A 22,274-nucleotide genomic window follows, 5' to 3' on the forward strand; every position below is an offset into this window, starting at 1 on the left:
GCGAAGGTATGCTGGTGTGAGTACTGGGTTGAACGAATTAGCCAGAAGCTTTTTGGAACTTGTGGCAAAATTGGGGCAAAAACCGTAAGCCCCAGGCAGCAAGCCCAAAACTCCAACAAAGATCTGGCACATCCAGGTGAGTTCCAGACAGCCCCCGAGAACCATGGGTTGGTAGTTACTGGGTCAGCAGGGTAGAACACAGATGGGTGGAGACCAAAGCCATTTTAAGCAAGCCTGTCTGAAAAGGTGGAGAAGGAGGAAGGGGCCCTGACAGAGCAGGTAGGAAATGACATCCTCAGGTGTCAGCTGGGACACCTGGGGGAGCCCTCACCTGGGGCATGTTCTGAGAGGGGCACAAAGATGTCAAGCCTCCTGAGTGGTGCAGGGGCCGGGCAATGGCCTGGCCTCCTAGGAATACTGTGAAGTGTTGGGGACAGCAGCTCCAGGACACAAACTAGAAGAGACTACCTGTAAACACAGGTTTGAGGCAGGAGTCTAGCGGGGTAGGGGTGTGAACGGATATAGGGTTTGATTGGTTCTTCGCTGGCTCCAAAGGGGACCAGGCTGGTCGTCTGGGCTGAATGCACTGAGCTGGGGAGGGCCTGAGACAGGTGAAGGGGTTGATCAAGGAGCACTGGGCTGACAGCAGGGGCCAACTTGCCCTGCCAGCCCTGCTTTCCTTCACTGAGAAGCAATGATTTCTAATACATGCCTCCCACGTACCATGTCAACATATATTTAAGGCTTCACAGCATCACCTCCTGAAGTGGGTATTGTGCTTGTCCCCATTTTACAGATGAGAAAAGACAGATAGCAATTGAGTCACATGGCCAGCCAGTGGCAGGGCTGGAACTGAACACTATAGCATCCACCCTCAGGGCAGGGACACTGTCTGTCCACAGTCCCGAAGGACGGGACAGATGCCTCTGGAGCACGAAGCCCACTCTTTCCCAGGCAGCCCCTCTCTGCCCTGGACCTCACAGGGCAGCCTGAAAGCAGCGAGAGGCTCCTACCCTGACCCCTGCAAAGGCCCTTCCCATGGGATACCAGGACTCCACAAAGGGGAGCCGAGGGCTGACGAGGGGGTACCCGGGGACAAGGCCCCAAGGGGGCCCCATAGAACAGTTTCCATTTAATATTTAGATCTGGAAATACTAAAGGTAGTATTTTTTTATTTTATGCCATAGATAATCATTTTGAAGAATTTCAAGTATCTGTGGAAAGTACAGCAGCGGTTTCCTTACTTTTTCTCTTTGAGCATTTCCTTTCTTTTTTAAGACATACACTAAATCGTACTAACTCAAAAGACAAATAACTGGTTCAAAATTGAAGTGTGAGGTTAAATTTATCAAGTGCTGGAGACCCCACAGTAGTACTCCCACTTAACCCTGAACCCCACCTTGTCATGCTGGAGAAGGTTACAGGGTCACCTCAGCACTACAGGCTTTATTTCTTACATACAGACGGTAGAAGTGATTTAAATAGCATAGTATATATATCATAATATATATAAAATATATATAAGTAAAATATATTTGAAATGTCTTGAAGGCATGGACATGTTACATATTTTTGCTACCTGCATTTTCCTGGGTAATTTGAGAGAGTATTTTAAGTTTCGGTAAATCAGAATGATAAACAAATTTTCTCTCAGATTAAAAATGAAAGGCAAAGAATGAGACAGTTCCTTGGGAAATAGATTTAAACACCCTACTGAGTTAAAGTGCTGCCTTCACGTGCTCCTGTTGGTGTGGGAAACATTTCTTAACTCCATGGTGATATCCGATCAGTTTGCTCCCTGACATCTTGTACCCACAGCTTCTTCCTCAAGTGGACACACAGAAGCTTTTATAGTTTAAATTAACTGGCACTCAGTGACTGTTCCCAGCGTCTCCAGGCAGTGCACTGTGACCTCAGATAGTGAGCTGTGGGGGAGAGGAGGGCCACTGAGAGAAAGGAGCTAACGCAGCCGGCTCTGCTCTCTCATTTTCAGACAGTGCTTGGTGGCCCTCCGTTCTCATGGGGTGCTGGGGCAGCAGGGGCCATGGAGGGTGCTGAGGACCCCAGGGGAGGCCGAGCTCTGTTCACAACGCCATGATCCTCCCAAGGAGAGGGGCTCAACTTAAACGTTTTCAGCACTTTTGGGCTACGAGGAGTTTTTGTGCAGGGAGGAGGAAATTCCACTGCTTTTTTTTTTTTTAAAGATGACACACAATAACCCGGTTAATATGTATTCTAAAAATTTTGCATCCGTTTCACAGAGGAGATGGACAAAGCACACAGCCAACAATAGCTAAGCCCAAGGAGAGCTTCACTGTTCTTGACCTTATCAGAAACCACTGCTGACCGATGCCCCCACCCCACACCCGGCACTGAGCGCTTCTGTAGGCAGTTTCAGGTACCTTTAGCAGGTAGTGGAGCTAAGGTCTGAATCTGGCATCCTGGTCCCCGGCCACCACGCGGTTAGGCTGTTCACGACCCCAGTCCCTGCGCGGTTAACCAGTCTGACTAACGGCTGACCTGGCTGACAATCACCTGGGAGACTTGGGGGTCCTGGGTGTGGGGAGGAGGGGAGAGAATTTTCCTGGACTCTGGGTTTCTGTTGAGGTGGAATTTTGACAAAATGTCAACTTGGTTGATACCAGGTGGTACTGACAGAACACAGGAGACTGCTTTTGCATTTCTCCTTCAGCCTTATGTAGCCCCTTTCCCTTACAAAACCTGGCAAAGCACCACTTTAAAAGAGCTAATAAAATATCCACGTTTTAAGAAGAAAAGTCAAACAGATGAATAATCACTTCGATTCAATTCAACGATTGTGCTCAGGGCAGTGCTATGGGATTCTGGAGAAGACAATGGGGCAACCACAATAATTTTCCTGTTTTATAAATGATAAACAGATCCATCGTCTACTGACTCTTTTAATCATCTAAGAACATTTAACTTCTACTGCATCATGTGCAGAGATGCTGGATGCGATAGATGCAAAGATGTGATGCCCACCCAGATAAGGGGTTGCTGGGAGGGAGCTGAGTCCAGAGAAAAGATGATGTGAAGTTCTGAATGGATATATTAAAAAAAAAAACAAAAACCATAAATAGGCAACTGCCAATGAATTATTGGTGGCTTAGCCAAGTATTTTTCCTTTTTATAGTGATTTCCACTTTGCAAAGTACTTTTGTGTTTATTTACTCTGAAATTAAAATTCAACATACTATGTTAGCTTTGTCTCCAGCCATTTCACATTATTCAGTAGCAAATACCCAGTGAGTTATTTGGGGAACAACTGGATTCTTGCTTATGTCACCAGTACGGAACATACTTTCGCACTCTTGGTTTGTGAAGGGATAGCTGTGTCACTTAGGCTTGAGGACACAAGAACTTTGTCACTTATGATCCGTCAGAGCCATGAACAATGGGACAAAACTCGGACTGATCGGCTTGTGGATAATTCCCAAACCAGACGATCATTCTCACATTAGCTGCCAATTAGCTTTAACAGGTTTGTAGTAAAAGGCTTTACAAGCAAGCCCTGCCTCACCTTTCTGGCACCAAATCTTAAAACTGCATTTGAATCTCTATTTTCTGCCTTCTCCCGTTAACCAAACGGGGAAGGCGGTCTGCCCCACCTTGGGTTCTGGACCCCACCCCTCACCTCTTCAAGCTCTAGGCTCCTGAAACACCCTCTCTCCTCCCAAAGGTTTGGTATCACCCATGCAGACAGTCATTCTCCATTTCTCTCCTTCCCTCGCTGCTCACTTCCAAATACCAGGGAGTCTGAATGGCTTTAACTCCAAAATAAATCCCAGCCCCGTCTACTTTCCTCTATCCCCTGATAACCACCCCCAAGCAAGGCACCCCATCACCTGTTCTCTGGATTATACAACAGCCTCCAAAATGGTTACCCTACTTCAACTCTAGCCTCGCCGCAATCCGTTTCCACCACCACCAGGGCGGCTCTACAAAACAGAAATCAGATCCCGTGACTCCACTGCTCAGAACCATTCAGTCTTCCCGTTTCATCCTTAGAGGGTCATCAAAACATAAATCCAAGTGCTCTACAATCTAATAATATAAGTAATACCACTATTTCAAAGCATCATGGAATAAACTCTGCTGAAAATCTGGGGGATTTGAAAACAAGAAATAGCATTTTCAGGAGGAAAAGAACATACTTAGATACTAATTTCCTTATTCATGTAACTCTAGTCTATATTATCAAACACATTCCCTTTTGACATGAACATAGGTAAGTTAACCGATTGTTAGGTTTGAAAAATATCAGTAAAACTAAGAAAAAAGTATTACATTTGAAAGACATTATTTGCATCTGCTGAAACCAGATCTCTTTTTTATTTTAGTGATAATTACTCAGGGTTTCTGATAATCATTTTTAAATAACCTTAGCATATCTATGAAAACACATGCATTGAAAAGGAAATGGTTTCTCAAGTTTTCTTTTTTTTTTAACAAAAAAAATTCATGATTGAGCTCAAACAACACTTTCACAAATTAGCTGCCTCAGATTCCTCAGGTAATGCACGTGGGAGTTTCCTCTTGTTGCTGAATTTTGGATTGCATATGGGATCGTCTATCACCTGTGAGTTTGTCACGAACAGACAAAAGAAGGGACTGATGAATAAATTTTAATTCTAATTTCTCACGATATGCTAAGGACAACTTTTTTCCTAAATCAGAATGGTGCATGAAATCTTTTATGATTGCTTAAAGGCAAAAATAATGGGACAAATTTGAGAACTCAAAAGATACATATAAATGCATAAATCTGAAGTCAAATGGGAATGCCACTAGTTTCAATGGGGACCCTGAGACTTTGGGACTTCTCCAATACATAAGGTAGAGGCTCCAGGTGTGGCTGGGGTGCTGCTTTGGCTCACCCCTCCCTTCGCCCATCCCCTTACTCCAGTTAAACACACACTTTAGTAAAAGCAGTGTGCCCGCTGAGCCAATACTGCAAGCCAGGTGCCCTTGCCCCCTCTTCCAGCCAGTTTGCCACCTCCCTACCCCTTCTTGTGGAAATTCTAGACATGCCTCTGACTATACTGGGATGCTCATCAGAAGCAAAACCATTTTAGAGGATGGCAAAAAACTTTCTTAAGAGAATAATTCTTTATCTGTCATCCAAAACAGAGCCTACTGTGCAATCATGCCCTGCTGATGGGAAGGGTGATGTAGCAGTGCCACACTTCCCTGCAGCCAGAGCCGGACTACATCCATCTTTACACAAGGAGAGGATTCTGGATTGAAAAATGTCTGACCACCACCAGGCCAAGCAATAAAAACTTCCAAATACCAATAGAATCTTTTGGTGCAATTGAAACAAAATCAATTTTCTGAGAAACTTTTAAAAGATGTTTTCGTTTGAAACATGCATTATCAAATTGTCCAATAACAATATTTTTAAGAAATGTACATCCACCATGCAAAAGAAAACTAATATTTATATCACTCTTCTGCATAAGTCATATAGGCCTCTAAGTGATTAAATAATGCAAAAGTGAACCAAGCTGCACTGTAGCACTGCTGCATCTTCACGTTAGGAAGCAAGACACAATCTATATAACCACAACCTTGTGCATTCACTTTTCATTGGATCTGAAGGTCACGCATCTTAAGAGTAAACTGAACTCTCTTATTATTATTATTCCCATGACGGCAATTCCATAACATGAGTTATTTTTCTCTACGCATGTAATTTCTCCTCTCATATCTGAGAAACTGCTTAATCGTTACAAATATTATCAATATTTCTTAAGGTTTGCTGTCTTCCAGCTTATCAACCTCACCAATATATTAAAAAAATGCATTTCTTACAATCCTGCCATCTTTAATATTTTTAACAAATGCATATATTTGGGAATGGAAGAAGCTTTTAAGCATTTAGAGAGCTATATTTTAAAGAATGTTAATAATGAATTAGTACAGACGTTGTCAGTTAGAAAACTCATTAAAAATGGTTCCATCTTTCACCACTTAAATATTTCAATAAGAATTTACTCACCTGGGAATAGTCAAAGTCAGTGATAGGGGCTATGCTCTTGATATAGTCTGATCGAAACTGGTTTTCGGGGTTGGCCAGTGGAACTGGGGGTATTATAGTACTCATTGCAGAAACAATTGTCTAAAAGGGAATGAAGAAAAAATATATATCTGAATCAATGTAACATTTAGACTCCACGCAGGATAATCTAAAATATGTCATTTAAAGTGCAGATTATCCACGCAGGATAATCTCAAATATGTCATTTAAAGTACAGATTATCCACGCAGGATAATCTAAAATATGTCATTTCTGTCTACCCACTTTTAATGTTTACTTTTCTAGTAAACATTAATTTTCTAGTAAACAAACATTTAAAAAAAAAAAGCCCTTACCACAATAGCATCTTTAACATTTTTCCGGATGTCCAGAATTTTCTGCTTCTTTTCCCTGCATTAAAAGAGAATTGCTATTAATTTATTTACATTTAACACTGATTTGGATCAATTGAGTGGGATTTTAAATTTCCAGCTGCAGCCCTGGGCTACACTCGTTTCACTAAAGGTCATATCAACCCCCAAGACAAAATCTGTGAAGTTTTAATCTGGGAAAGGAAAACATACTCTTTTCTAATTTGCATTCACTTACTTCCAAATCATATTTCAACGCACTTTATTTGTAAGTATATTCCATTTGAATCTATTCATATGTCAATAGTTATGAACTGAAATAAATGGAAACAAATAATAAAGAGAAAAAATACTGAGATATTGGGAAAGTGCCCTCAGGGCAGGGAACAATAGCCCAAGGATACCTAATAAATCAGATTTTTAAAAAGTTATTATTTCTTTAAATCTAGACACTACCAGGAAAAGAATTTGCCTAACTATTTCAAATGCAACAGCTAATTTCTTTTGTGCCCCCCCCCCCAGTCTATTAAATATGTTAAACTAACTTTAGAGAAAGCCCTTCTGGAAAGGATGGGGAGAGAAGTGGCTAAGTTTGCATGCAGCCTGGAAGCAGAACCAAAACTGATCATTCCTTACTCGGGATTAAATCCGTTCACGTGGAGGATCCTCATCTGTTTGACGATGGTGCTCTTTCCAGACTCGCCGGCCCCTGCGGACAAGTGGAAAGAAAGCTGAAATCTCCGGATCGCTGCCCCTTACCTGCAGCCGCACACCTTCGTTCCCACCAGCTCGTTCTGGGCTCCAGGAACCTGCCCTGGTCGCCTTCCGCTGCACGGTCGCCCCAGCCGCTCTGCTGCAGCCCCTCCTGGCCCCTGGCCCGGCCCCTGCGCCCCGCTGGCGGCCGCACGCCCGCTCCTGGTCCCACGGCCGCTCCGGCCGCGGGGAGCCGCCGGCGCCCCACGCCTTACCCAGGAGGAGCAGGCGGTGCGTGGCTTTGTACGCCAAGCGCTCTTTCTGCAGCTGCTTCTCGATCTTCTTGTTGGCCTCTCGCCGCTCTTTTTCATCGACGCCCTGGTCCTCAGTCGTCTTGCTGTTGCCCAAACACCCCATGTCTGCGCGCCGGGTCGGACGTCAGGCGCGTTTAGAAATGCTCCAAAAAGCAATCGCAGCCCCGAGTTGCTCGCGGGTCCCCGCGACGGCCGCTGTCCCCCTTGCTGCTAAAAGAGATGGTCCGGTCTTTCGGTGCTTTCGAGCGCAAGCAAGGGGGTCCTCTCCCTCCCCACCCGCCGCCAGCTCCCACCTGACCCGGGAGGAGGAGGACTCACGGGGAAACGCTTCTTAGGATAGACAGTGTTTAGAAAACCCGCAGGGTAAGGCTCGATTCCCGGCAAAGAGTGGAGGCGGGAGAGCGCCGGGGCGGTGCGGGAGGAGCCGGGGCCGCAGCACCTCCCCGCCCGCCTCCGCTCCGCCCCTGCCCGCGTCCCGGGCGCCCCGCGGCTCCTTGTCTCCCGCGGAGGCCGGGCGCGCGGGGCCGGAGCCCGCGAGAGAGACAGGGAGGCGCTGCCCGCGCCCCCTAGGAGCGACTCCGGGTACCTGCCGGCCGGTTCGCGCTTCTCTGCCCTCACCGTCGGATGCGCGCCCCTCTGCGCCCGAGCTCCCAGGGAGGGCCCTTCGCGGGCAGGACCAGGGGGAGGCCGGCTCCGGGGCTGTTAGAGCACCCCGAGCTGCCGGAAAGGGTCCGGGAGACTCCGAAGGATCGAGGGGTGCTTACACGTTCGCCTGCGGGTCGGCTGCCCCCACCCGATCCCCGCTGCCGAGAGGCGCTCCGGGCGCACCGACCCGAGAGGGGTCCCGTCCCCACCCGTCCTGGATCTGCGCTGCTTCCCGCGCCCGGCAGGTGCGCCCTCGGGAGGCTCATGCATATTCTATCGGGGGGCGGATCTGCTCGCCGCTCACACCGCCTTCTTCCAGCTAATTTTCGAGAAGATTCCGGCTCACCCACGCCGCCTCCTCCCTGAGCTCCCGTCTTTACCTCCAGCCCCCGTTTTTCCTTGGCAGTTCTCCCGAACTCGAACTTGGCATTTCGGCAGAGGCAAGAGCGAGGGCCGGAGGCGGGTCTCTGTTCTCTCTCGTTACCCAGTCGACAGAGGGTCCGCAGCCCCCGGCCTCTGCACCCGCTGTGTTCTCGCCCTGCGGGGCTAGCAAGGACGGTGCCTAGGTTCCTAGGGAGCCCTGGCAAAGGACTACAAATGGGGTGGCTTAAAACAACGGAACTTTAGTGTCTCGCAGTTCTGGAGGCCAGAAGTCCCAGATCCAGGCGTCCGCAGGGCCCTTCTCCGTCTGAAGCCTGCAGGGAAGCGTAGGTGCCAGGCGGCTCTCTTGGCTTCGGTGGCGGCGGCAATCCTTGGCTACCCTGGCCTGAGGCAACATCATTCCAACTTCTGCCTCCATGGGCGCGTGGCCGGCTTCTCTGGGTGTCTCTGTCCACATATCCTCTTCTAAGGACACCAGTCATACTGGATTAGGGGCCCACCCTAATGGTTTTAACAACACTTTTCCAAATAAGGCCACACTCAGGTCAGGACTTGGGCATCTTTTTTGGGGGACACAATCCAATCCATAATGGAGGCACAAAGAGGGTGGGTGGGCACAAGTCACCAGTGCCAAAAGGAACAGGACAAGAGGGAGCCGTCCATCTGAGTGCTCTGCTGTTTGAATGAATGGCCCACCTGCCTCCACTTTCTTTGGGACCCCCAGCCTCCTCCCTCACTTTCAGCACAGGACCTGGCCTTGTGCCTCACAGAGAGACCCCTCACCGCCCTCACAACACCTTCCCTGACCCAGCTGTCCCTCCTCCCCCTGTTCTCAGGGGAAGCAGCGGTTCCTCCTCTCCTCTGCCTCCCCCGACGACACCTCTCTCTCTTCAACCCCCCCTTTCCTCAAGCATTACAGACACTTTCCATTTTGTCCCGTTTTAAAACAAACTACATAACAAAGCTTCATTCTATCTCAGGCTCCAGATCGTTTCCTTCCCATCACAGCTGGACTGAGAAAGGCCCTTGGTGTGCCCGTCTCTGCTGACCTCTCCCTCGCACCTGTGTACACCTGTGCTCACCTGTGCTTGCCACAGCCCGGCTGTGTGCTGAAAACATTCTCACCAGAATCGCTGTGGTCTCAGGGGCCTGCAGCTCATCTGCACAGTCTGGTCTCTACCTGGTTTGACCACTCTGTGGAGCAGCCGCTGATCCTTCCCGGGGCTCTCATCCGGGGTTCCCACAGCATCACCCTGGGTTTCCTACACCCTCTTGGGCTAGTGGAACTCTAACTCCTCTTCCATCACCTGTGTGTGCCTCAGGCCACTGCCCCTTTCTTCCCAGCACACCCTTTTCCTGTCCCTTATCTCCGCACTTGCTGCCTCACTGTCCCCATGGGCCTCCCTCGAGCCAGCTCATCCTCCTGTCCATCCCACTATCTCCCCCTGCCCCCCCACCAATTGTACCTCCATGTCTCTTAGGCATCTCAAATTCAACCAAGGACTGAGCTGCACACCCCAACCTGCTCCCCATTCTCGTTTTCCAAACCAAACAACCACAGGCATCTTTCTAGACTCCTTTTCCTCTTGTAAATCCAAATTACTCTGTCCTATTGCGTCTATTTTCTAAACATCTGTCCTGTCCTTTCCATCCCATCTGCCACTGTCCTGGTCTTAGATCACCTGTTCTAATCTAGCTTTTGGCAGTGGCCTCTGGACCATCTCACTTAACTCCATGGCGTCATCCCAGCGGCAATACAAATCCAACTGTGGCACTGTCCCCACTGTTGACAAACTCCCAGGCATGGTCCTTCAAGACCGTGGCTGTGAGCCTCTGGGCTTCAGTCCTCACTTCTCCCTCTTCCCAGCACTCTCCCTTGGCCCTTGCAACTACATGTTTCCCTGAACGTCTAGTTCTTGTTTTGGGTGCTCATGCATCTCCTCTCTGGAACAGCCGTGGCCCCTTCTTCACTTGGTTAACACCTAATGATCCTGATAGCCCTAACTGGGCCTTCCTTCCTCCCCTGCAGGCAGGGCTCGGGCCCCTGGGGAGAGCGCTAACAGAGCCCCAGTGTATCTATACCCTCCTGTCTGCTCTATCCAAACTCCCCGAGGGCTGCGCTGAGTCTGTCCTCTGCACCTGCATGGATGCCTAGCTGCACGGGTGCCTGGCTCTGCACCTGCCTCAGTGCAGATGCTCCAGGACTATTTGTTGATTGGCTGAATGAACCCATGAAAGCCAAAGGTAAGTTCTGCTCAAGATGTGGATTCTCATGAAAGGAATTTCATGATCACATTTTCAATTCATAAAACATTTGTCTAGTGCAGTACTGTTTTGAAACTAGGAATGCTTTTCTTTTCATCATTTTATTGAAATATAGTCACATACCATGCAGTCATATGAAATAAAGCATACATTCAATTGTTTACAGTACCATTACATAGTGCATTCATCACCAAAATTAATTTTTGACATTTTCATTACCACACACACAAAAATAATAATAAAAATTAAAGTGAAAAAGAGCAATTAAAGTAAAAAAGAACACTGGGTACCTTTTTTTTGTCTTTTGTTTGTTTGTTTGTTTTTCCTTCCCCCATTTTTCTACTCATCCATCCATAAACTAGGCAAAGGGGAGTGTGGTCCATATGGCTTTCCCAATCACACTGTCACCCCTCATAAGCTACATTTATACAATCGTCTTCAAGATTGATGGGTTCTGGGTTGTAGTTTGATAGTTTCAGGTATTTACTGCTAGCTATTCCAATTCTTTAGAACCTAAAAAAGGTTCGTCTATATTGTGCATAAGAGTGCCCACCAGAGTGACCTCTTGGCTCCTTTTGGAATCTCTCTGCCACTGAAGCTTATTTCATTTCCTTTCACGTCCCCCTTTTGGCCAAGAAGATGTTCTCTATCCCACGATGCCAGGTCTAGATTCCTCCCCAGGAGTCGTAAGGAATGCTTTTTTAAAACAAAAGCAAGAAATTACTCTTCTTGCTCATAGGTAGAAGCAAACACACATTGTCAGACTACATTCTGAGCTAGGCTAAAAGCTGGAGTTTTGTAGATGGTTATATAGGACAGCTCCCCCCCCCCCACATACATACTTAGTGGATGTGATGACACATATATGCACACATGATATTATCAACCCAGGAAGTACATTGTCTAATGGGGCAGTCAGAAAGTGAGAAAAGGTACATTAAAAAAGTATATTATTGTGGGACCTTTATAAGTATTTGTCAATTTTTAATGCCAAAAAGCTATGTTTTAAAGGCAGCCTGAAAGTCACTTATCTTAAAAATACAGCAAGAAGTTTCCACTTGTTGAAATCTAGCAATTAGGGTAAAATAACTTTTTAAAATATTTTTAATTTAAGAAGGACTAAACTGAGATGAACATGTCATAATATATCCAGTAAATTAATGTATCAACCATATAATAATATGTGCAATGTAAAGGAGCTGCCAGTTATTGAGTGATTACTGGCACTGTAAAGGCTAAATCCTTTACATTGAATAGCTTATTAGTATTTACAATAACTCTATAAAATAGAAGTTATGTTACCATTATTTTACAGAAGAGAGGGTGAGTGGTTTATACAGAATATAAACTTCGGTTTCTGGCTCCAAAAGCTGCACTATACACTACCTACAGTGTGTTTCAAAACACACTGCTAAACACTCTAAAACGCAAAAGCACTTTTCTTATACACTGATGAAAAAATTTTTTATGAAAAATACAAAGCTGATCTTTACTTAGTCTCTAATCAGATAAGAGCTCAAGATGCTTTTTTTTTTAAACTCAATAATCCTTCCTTTTCCTGGTCAGCTCGGCAGACTCGTGTCACTAGAGTTTGGAGCCACTGGATCAGAATCCAGAATGTGAGCTGGCTCAACAGAGGCTGCGCAGAGAGCTGCCGGGGAACCCACACTGCAGATCGGCAGGCTTGTGTGGCCAGCATCTGTTGCCAGGCAACCATGGGTGCAGCCGCGGGTCCTCCCTCATCCCTGATTCAGCCCACGGAAGCGCCCCCACCTGCGGCGAGGCAAGTGTGGGCGGTGTGGATGGCTCAGGCCCTTGCCATGTCAAGGAGCATTTGGGCAAAGGAGAAACAAAGTGGTGCTTTCCTCACTCTTGCTGATATTTAAAACACCAAGTCTCTGCATTTGAAAGTTTACTTATAATTCTTCTACATTTAATTTTGTTTATTTGTTGTTGAAGAAAATGCCACCTGTTCCCTAGCTGAACTTAAGTCCACAAGAGCAGTATAGAAGAATTTGCTTCCTATTATGAGGAGGCTCCCTGCAGAAACGTAATCAACTGGATGAAAAAAGTCATGGGAATCTTGATAGAGGACAAGCCTGGATCCAGGAGCATTCGGGCAAGGTGGAAAAATGTCCAGTGTGATGTAGAGCACAAGACCATGAGACAGTGGTGTTACTGGATTTTAGTAAAAAGATCAGTGTTTCTAAAATGTAATAATTGGTCTCACATAGTTGATCTTTGTAAATTTGAAGCATTTGTACATTAGAGGTTATTAAAGATTAAAACTGCACTAGGACTTTGGCAACAGAATCTGTATTTCAGAAGTTTTAAAAGAAGAGGAACAAAAATAGTTTATGAAAGGTAAATACTCACTAACCCAATGCAATGAGGGGGCACCATGGAAATAGCAAAGAGATGGATGTTGAGTGGCCTATGTATGTCAGCCTTCATTTCCATTCCTGCCATTTGCAACAACTTGCTACAGTTTGAGCTCTTTTTCTTTCTGAGTGTCTTGGTGGAAATAACCTGTGTTATTTTCCATTCTTAGCAGCAGAAATATGCCATGACCTAATCACATGCACCTTAAAAATATTGTGGTAAATTTTACCTTTTTTAAATAGGAAAGGCAGGGAAACTTTTTCAATGTTCTTTTCCTGTACATTATTGAAACAATTTATCTTCTTTTTTGTCTCAGTCTTTCAACCAATGTAATATTAAATAGCTTTCAGAAGTGCCTTCTTTCATAAGGGCTGGTAAACGCGATTTTGTTTAACTGACACCTTTAAAACCAAAATAACAACAAGTTGGTAGGAATGGTTTGAATAATTTTCCCATTACAATATGCAACCCAGTGTCAGAAATAAGAGTTTTAGTATTGTATTAAAACAGGAGGTGGGATGCTACAAATATGTTTAAAAAACCAGCGGCAACAACAAAAAAACCCTGTAAAGCAGAACAGGTGGAATCTGCAAACAGAATGAAACTATCATTATTTTATAGTTCAAAGAAATCCATGAAAGCCATCAAATTAGGTGAAGTTATGAGGCACAGAGGGGGTCAACAAAGGCAGGCCTGTGAATTGTAGCAGTATTTCAAGAAAAGGCGCACATATCAAAGTTGCGTATGAGACACATTTTATGAGCTAGAAATCAAATAAGGGGCCTGAAAGGGTTAGGAGGAGGCAGTGGTTGCAACAGCGAAATTAGCATTCCTGCTACACAATTTCGCTCTTTAACTTCAAACAGCTTAGCAAAATATTGGCCTATAGCAGATATTCAAATACATGTTGTTTAACTGTTAAGTTTTAAAACTTATATGAAGTTTCAGAGATCATCTAACCAGTTTTAAAGATATTTCTTTTTTTCACCAAATAAAAAACATCAGATGAAGCAAGATGCAAAAACTGCAAACAAATCTACTGTATATGAATAAAGAGAAAATCGTAAGGAATGTTTTATGATTCAGCACTTTGAGATGGTTCTAAGTATCAAGAGTTTTCTAGTGCCTTCACTAACATATGTACTTAAAAAGTGAATCTGACCCCCAAAGCCCCTGATTTGGAGCAGAAAGAAAGACAAACTGTTGCGTGCATTTTAGATGCTTAAAAACGTTCTCTTGGAGTCAGGGATGTTAAGAGGCATGAATCCTATTCTCAGTACTCTGACTCGCTGCTGGACTTCAGCACTGCCTCCCAAATGTTGGCATATTTTAAGCACATCATATGATGATATGCTGCAAGGAGGATGAGTAATAGAATCCAATTGAGTGTCTACACAGCATAGCTTCACATAATTGAATGCATGCCTGTTTCTCCACACAAGTCATCATCTGTGGAGAAGCAGTACAAGATAAGAAAACTGTAAGACCGAATTGTAACATTCTTGAGCAGTTGAGAAAGTAAGACTAATACCCTTCAGCGATTCAGATGGTTGGCAGGCTCTTTAGGTGGCATGTGAGTTGACTTGAAGTGATGGAGTTGGGCAACCTCCATCAAGAATGAAGGCCCTGAGGTGGGACCTGGGGAAGGACAGGGTTGGAACTTAGGGAGAAGGAGCACATTTCAGTGAGAGCAAAGGACGGGAACTGGTGGGCACAGGAGGAAGAGGGAAACACAGTGAAAATCTAGTCTCAGGGGTTTGCCATAGGAAAACACACATTCTTGGCATGGGAATTTTTCCAAAGGTCTAACCTCTCCTGTGAAGCCTGTCACACGGTGATTAGAAGCCTGGACTTTGAGCAAGAATGCCTGGGTTCGAAGCCCCCGTCTGCTCTGCAGTCCTCAGTTTCCCTATCTGTAAGTTGGTAAGGATAACGGTGTTCACCCCAGAGGACTGGGGTTAGAGTTCTATGAATCCACTAATCTTATCAAGGTGTCTACCATGTCATAAGTTCTCAATAAACACAGTGATGATTATTAGCATTCAGTATTGATTTAACAAATACATATCCATTTTATCCACCATGTGATGCTGCACGTTGACATTCTTAAAGAACTCAGGTGTTTTTCTCCTAGGAAGACACACGATGCATGGCAGGGTTGTCTTAGTTTCCAGAGCAGTCAAAGGACTGCAAATTAGGTGGCTTAAAACAACAGAATTTTATTGTCTCATCACTCCAGAGGCTGAAAGTCTGGAATTGAGGTGTCCCAAGGCTGTACCCCTCCAAACCCATAGGGGAGAAGCCCTCCCTGCCTCTTCTTAGCATATGGTCCTTGCCAACAGTACTTGGTATTCCCTGACTTGAAGCTGCAGCACTTCAATCTTGGTCCCTGTCATCACAGGGACTTCTCTCTCTGTCTCTTCTCCCTTCTTATAAGGACTCCCGTCCTCTTGTGCGACCTCATTTTTAGTAATTCCATCTGTTAACCCCCATTTCCAAATAAGGTCACTATCTGAGCTGCTTCAACATGTCTCTTTGGGGGACACAACTGAACTCATAACAAGTGTGTTCAACAAAAATTTGTTCAATACCTGCCTGCACTGGGCTCAGCAAAGTACCAGCTGCTGGCTAGGAACATAAAGGCAACAAGACACATTGCAAAAGTGTATGAAAAATGCACATGTGGAATCTTCAGCACAACAATGATGGAAGAAAGAAATATTTTTTGGATGATCACATACATTTGTGAGTTCAGGATATTTGTTTTGACTCTGATTACAGTTAAAGGACAATTCCTTTTTCTTGGAAACGTTAACTGCAACTGTAGATTCTTACCAGCAGGTGGGTAGACGGAGGCTCTAAGAAGGCTTTCTGAAGCAGTGCGTTTTCCTTCCATCTATCCCTCATCCACCCATCCATCCATCTACCCACCCACCCATCCATCCATTCATTTATCCATCCATTCACTCACCCAGCCATCCATTCCTTCACTCACGCATTCATTCATCATAAAGCCTTTTTTGAATGCTTACTGTATATCTAACGTATTGCCAGGCCTTGAGATTACAAGGATGAGTAAAAGGCTGTCCCAGATCTCAAGCATTTTAACAGTCTACTAGAGCAGGATGGACATGAAATGAGGTAAATGCAATCAGCTCTCTGACAGAACTCTGTAGAGAGCACAGTGGGAGATTGATTCTAAAAGCAAAAGGAAAATTTCCTTTCCTAGAGAAAGTTATGCTCATCTTTGCAAGTCACCCTTCATCTTCATTTTTTAAAAGGCAGTGAAAAGTGCTTTATTTTCAGCATCTCATTTGTTCATCATGACACCCTAAACGATGCCTGCAGTTAAGGCTCCCGATCTGAAGGTCACCCGGGGGCCCGGAAGGGCTGGAGTGGCGATGTGCCCCTGGTCTACCTGAGTTCAGAGCTTTGCCCTTTCCAGAAGGGACTCTAAGCTCCCTTCTAGATTAAAACAATGTCACCATGCTACCTTCCACTAATTCCAAAAGGAAAAATCAAACAAGCCCACCTCCTTTCTAACCTGGTAAGGCAGATTAATCTGCATATAATGACTGACGAATTAATTAACTCTTACCCAGTTGCCTTAGCAACTGGTTTCTTTTAGAATGCGGCTTAGTGACAGAGTTTAAAGCAACAGTATTGCTTATAACAGAATAGCAAATTAGATACGAAATTACATTGAACTTAAACTAGTTTTGTCGCAGGTGGGAACGATGTGCATTTCCCAGGAAAATTGGAATGGCGCATTCTGACATGTGCAGGCTGTCGACAAGGGACAGAAGAGACTGAGTGATAAAGAACTTGGGTGGTGTTTCTCTCCAGTTCCTGGGAGATACCCTCTAAATCCGTGGAATTTCCCTTGACAGGCGTGTCTTTGTAACTCAAGGTGCCCGCAGACCACACCTGATAGTTTGCCCTACCGAGATGACTCAGAGTGGGGCTGGCTCATGGTATCCTTAGGGTGGGGGCTGGCCATGCCAGAGAGGCCCACCACATGGTTGGGGTGGGTGCTCTGCACCCAGTCATGTGACACCAGCCGGACATCAGGAAAAGGTGGGGGCTGCGGGTTGAGTTCCATCATGTAGGCACTGATTCCATCAACCATGCCTACGCAATGAGACCCCAATAAAAGCTCTGGACACCAGTGCTCGTGAGGAGCTTCTCTGACAGGCAGTACACATCTGGTGACACATTCTGATGCCATGGGGAGACAACACAGAAGCTTTACGTTTGAGACTCTCTGAGACCACATCTTATGCATCTCTTCTTTTACCTTCTTCTGATTTGTATCCTTTTTTTTGCTCTAATAAAACCATAATCACAAGTATAGCACTTTCAGTGAATTCTGTGAGGCATTCAAGGGAATTATAAAACCCAAGGGGGTAGTGGGAATCCTGGAATTTGGAGCCATTTGGTCAGAAGTATGGGTGGTCTGGGAACCCCCAAACCCCAGACTGGTGTCCCCAGCCTTGGGGAGTTAGAGTCAGAATTGAATTGCACTGTAGCTGGCGAATGAAGTTACTGAAGTATTTGTAGTATGTGCTTGAAGTTGTTGAACTTACATTAGTTGGTGTCAGAAGTTTTTGCAGTCTATACAGAGATGTGGCCTAATATTTGTTTATATCTGCCATTAAATGGTTGTTCATATTTGTTATTAAATAGGACAAGTAAATTAAAGATCGACATTCAAAAGGGATTCTCTGATTGCAGACAAATAGATCCCAAACAATTTGAGATGTATGATAGGATTGAGCGAATGAAGAAATATGTTATGTTGTTACTGAGAGGATTTTCAGAGAGGAAAAAGGAAACACAAATATGGAATGCAAAGGAAGGGTTCTTGAAGGAAATTAAAAGTGCTACTCCAGTGAACACACAAATGATAAGAAAGCAAAACAGCCTTATTGCTGAGATAGAGAAAGTCTGAGTGGTGTGGATAGAAGATGAAACCAGCCACAACATTCCCTTAAGCCAAAGCCTAATCCAGAGCAAGTTCCCAACTCTCTTCAATTCAAGCTCAGAGTTGAGGAAGCTGCAGAAGAAAAGTCTGCAGAGGTTGGTTCATGAGGTTTAAGAAAGGAAGCCATCTCCATAACATAAAAGTGCAAGGTGAAGCAGCAAGTGCTGATGTAGAAGCTGCAGCAAATTATCCAGAAGATAAGTGATGAAGATTACACTAAACAACAGATTTCCAATGTAGACAAAAAGGCCATCTATTAGAAGAATGTGCCATTTAGGACTTTCCTAGCTAGAGCAGAGAAGTCAATGCCTGGCTACAAAGCTTCACAGGACAGGTTGGCTCTCTTGTTAGGGGCTAATACAGTTGTTGACTCTAAGTTGAAGCCAATGCTCATTTAACATTCAAAAAATCCTATAGGATGATGCTAAATCTACTCTGCCTGTGCTCAGTAAATGGAACAACAAAGCCAGGTGACAGTGCATTTGTTTACAACATGTTTTACTGAATATTTTAAGCCCGCTGTTGAGACCTACTGTTCAGAAAAAAAGATTCCTTTCAAAATATGGCTGCTCATTGACAATGCACCTGGCCCCCCAAGAGCTCTGATGGAGAGGGACAAGGAGATTCATGAATGTTGTTTTCATGCCTGCTAACACATCATCCATTCTGCAGCCCACAGATCAAGGAGTCATTTCGAATTTTAAGTCTTATTATTTAAGAAATGCATATCGTAAGGCTGTAGATGCCATAGATAGTGATTTCTCTGATGGATCTCGGCAAAAAACTGATAACCTTCTAGAAAGGATTCACCATTCTAGATGCCATTAAGAACATTCATGATTCATGGGAGGAGGTCAAAATATCAAACATTAACAGGAATTTGGAAGTTGATTCCCACCCTCCCAGATGACTTTGAGGGGTTCAAGACTTCAGTGGAGGAAGTAACTGCAGATGTGGTGGAAATAGCAAGAGAAATAAAATTAGCAGTGGAGCCTGAAGACGTGACTGAATTGCTGCAATCTCATGATAAAACTTTAGCAGATGAGGCGTTTCTTCTTTTGGATGAGAACAGAAAGTGGTTTATTGAGACGGAATCTATTCCTGGCGAAGATGCTGTGAACACTGTTGAAATAACAAGGATATAGAACATTAGAGAAACTGAGTTGGTAAAGAAACAGCAGGATTTGAGAGGACTGAATCCAATTTTGAAAGAAGTTCTATTGTGGGTAAAATGCTATCGAATAGCACCATGTGCTACAGAGAAATTTTTCATGAAAGAAAGGGTCAACTGATGTGGCAAACCTCACTGTTGTCTTATTTTAAGAAATTGCCACAGCCATCCTAACTGTTTTAGTTTTCTTTGCTGCTGTAGCAAATGCCATGCAATTTGGGTTGGGCTAAACAGTGGTAATTTAATGGCTCATGGTTTTGAGGATAGGAAAAAGTCCAAATTAAGGTAACATCAAGATCATGCTTTTTCCCCAAAGACTGTGGTGTTCTGGGCTGGCTGCCGGTGATCCTTGGTCCTGGGCTCCTCTGTCACATGGCAATGCACATGGAGGCCTCTCTTGGCCTCTCCCTTCTCTTCCAGCAGCTTCTGGATGCTCTCTCTCCCCCTGAGTTTCATTCTGCTTAATAAAGTCCTCCAGTAATGGGATAAAGACCCACTCTTATTGAGGTGGGCCACAACTTACCTGAAATAGCCTTATCAAAAGGTCCTACTTATAATAGGTTAACACACACAAGAAGGGATTAACTTAAGAACATGTTTTTCTGGGGAACATATGGCTCCAAATCACCACACTCCACCCTCTGGACCCCAAAAAGACATGTTCTTTCTACATGCAAGTTGCATTCATTCCATCACAACATCCCCAAAGCCTTAGGTCATTTTGGTAACAATGCTAAGTACAAAGTCTCATCAATATCAGTTATGGGTGTAGTCTGTCCTGCTACACAATTCCCTTCTGTCTGTGGACCCACAAATCCCAGAGAACAAGTTATCTTCCTCCAACATACAAAGGAGGGACAAGTGTAGGATAGACTTTCCTATTCCAATATGGAAAAACTGGAAGGAAAACAGGGGTCATGGGTTGAAACAATTCTGAAACCCAGAAGGGCAAACTCCATTAGATTTCAAGGTCTGAGAGTCATCTGTGGAATGACATTTTGTCCTTGTGGCCTCATGCAGTGACAGCCCCACCCCTTCCAAGTGCTTGTGTAGTGGTTGTGATCTCCTTGAACACTGGGGTGATGGCTCCATCCTGTCCAGTCATCAGTATGGTGGCCAAGCTTTCTGCGAACACTTCGACACAGGCCCCACCATCTGGAGCACTGGGGTGGCAGCACTCTTCCTGAAAAACTGGGTGCAAGGCACAACCCCTCCAAGCACCAGGGCAGATCTGCCTTTTCCACACATGTGGCTGGGCCTGCTCTCTTGGCTTGAGGTGGTGTTTCTGGTCCAGACCTTGGCTTCCATGATTCTGCCCTTGATGTCCTTCTTCCTTCCGTTTGTCCTTTCTCTGTCCCTATCAGCCCAGGCTGGCAGTGGTTCTGCTCATACATCTCGCAAACAAACAAACAAACAAAAAAACAAACTTGTTGGCTTTGTGTGCAGTTCACAGGCACCCAAACCATCAGACAAAAGGATGTTCCATAGATCCTACCTGGATAACTGCATTTCCAATCCTGACTTCCGAAATGGCTTACTAGCTCCGTGTTCAGTTAAACACTCACATGCAGCCCTATTCTCCAAGGATTCACTTTCTAGAAGCTCAGGCAGGTCCTGACAGAGCCACTTCTGTCTGTAGTCTCAGAGCGTACTATCTGGATAGGCTCAGACTTTTCCAAACCATCCATTTCTAGTTTCTTTGTGCCCAAGAGTTAGTTCTCAGCTTGTACCTTTTCTCTCTCATTTCATTGTAAGCTGCAAGGAGAAACCAGCCTGCACGTTCCACACTTAGCCTGGAAATCTCAGCTAAATATCCAAGTTCATCACTTTCAAATTCTGCCTTCATCCAACACCAGAACTCAGTTTTGCCAAATTCTCTACCACCTTAAAACAAGGATCGCTTTTCCTACAGTTTCCAATAATACATTTATAATTTCTTCCTAAGACATCACTGGAACTATTGTTAATGTCCATATTTCTACCAACTTTCTGTTCATGATGAATTATGTATTCGCTAAGATGATATAAACTTTTTTACAGCTCTCACTCATTTTTGGGCCCTTGCATTTCTTCAGAACGCTACCCATTACCCAATTCCATAGCTGTTTCCACATTTTTGGTATCTGCAACAGCAGCACCTTTCTCCCAGTACCAACATCTGTTTTAGTTTCCTTGACTGCTCAAACAAATACTATGCAATGGGTTGGGGTTAAACTATAGGAATTTATTAGCTCAGTGTTGTGAGGCTAGGAAAAAGTCCAAATCAAGGCATCATCAAGACAATGTTTTTTTCCCAAAGACCGGCACTCTGTGGCTGGCTGCTGGTGATCCTTAGTCCTGGGCTCCTCTGTCACATGGCAATACACATGGCGGCCTCTCCTGATCCTGGTTGTTTTGAATTTCAGCTTTGGCTGCTCCCTCTATGGCTTTCTTTCTCTCTGTCTTAGTTTCATTCTGCTTATAAAGGACTCCAGTAATAGGATTTAAGATCCTTCCTGGTTGAGGTGGGCCACATCTTAACTGAACTAACCTCATCAAAAGGTCCTACTTATAATGGGGTCACACCCACAGGAATGGATTAAGTTTAAGAACATGTTTTTCTGGGGTACATACAGCTCCAAACCACCACCCCAACCTTTGTCAAAATCCCCCTGATCAGCCAGCAGCCATCAACATTGAGGCAAGGCCTCCATGCGCAAAATCATACGACTCACTGATGGCTCAGATGATGGTTAGTATTTTCAAGCACTAAAGTATGTTTAAACTAGTGTATGTAGATTTTTTTGAGACATTATGTTATTGCACTTAATAGACTACAGTATAGTGCATAAATAATTTTTATTAGTATGAAACAAAGTTCTGAGTGGCTCCCTTTGTTGTGATATTCACTTTATTGTGGTGGTCTGGAACCGAATCCGCACATCTCTGAGTTATGCCTGTAGGCGTATACACCAGCATACATTTCTTAGATCTGTCTGCTGAAAAGGTCAAGAAGTAAAGGCACCCCAAGGTCGTTATAGGTGTGCCC

General features: G+C 44.7%; 1 protein-coding gene across 5 annotated transcripts in view; it reads right to left on the bottom strand.

Moving 5' to 3' along the window:
- GNAL (G protein subunit alpha L) overlaps positions 1–22,274 on the bottom strand; it is a 172,055-nt gene that overhangs the window by 100,267 nt on the left and 49,514 nt on the right. Inside the window, exons 1-5 of one of the 5 annotated variants that reach the window (XM_037805470.1) lie at positions 8,183–8,278; positions 7,380–7,628; positions 7,048–7,120; positions 6,397–6,451; positions 6,023–6,142 (exon numbers count right to left, since the gene is read on the bottom strand). In XM_037805470.1, the coding sequence (XP_037661398.1) occupies positions 6,023–6,142; positions 6,397–6,451; positions 7,048–7,120; positions 7,380–7,521 (390 nt within the window). In that variant the 5' untranslated portion in view covers positions 7,522–7,628; positions 8,183–8,278. Of the gene's footprint in view, positions 1–6,022; positions 6,143–6,396; positions 6,452–7,047; positions 7,121–7,379; positions 7,629–7,736; positions 7,883–8,182; positions 8,279–22,274 lie in introns of those variants that run through there. The other 4 variants (XM_037805473.1, XM_037805472.1, XM_037805471.1 and 1 more) reach the window with 4 other exon arrangements.

This window comes from Choloepus didactylus, chromosome 16 (assembly GCF_015220235.1).
Source record: "Choloepus didactylus isolate mChoDid1 chromosome 16, mChoDid1.pri, whole genome shotgun sequence".
NCBI classification, from domain to species: Eukaryota; Metazoa; Chordata; class Mammalia; order Pilosa; family Megalonychidae; genus Choloepus; species Choloepus didactylus.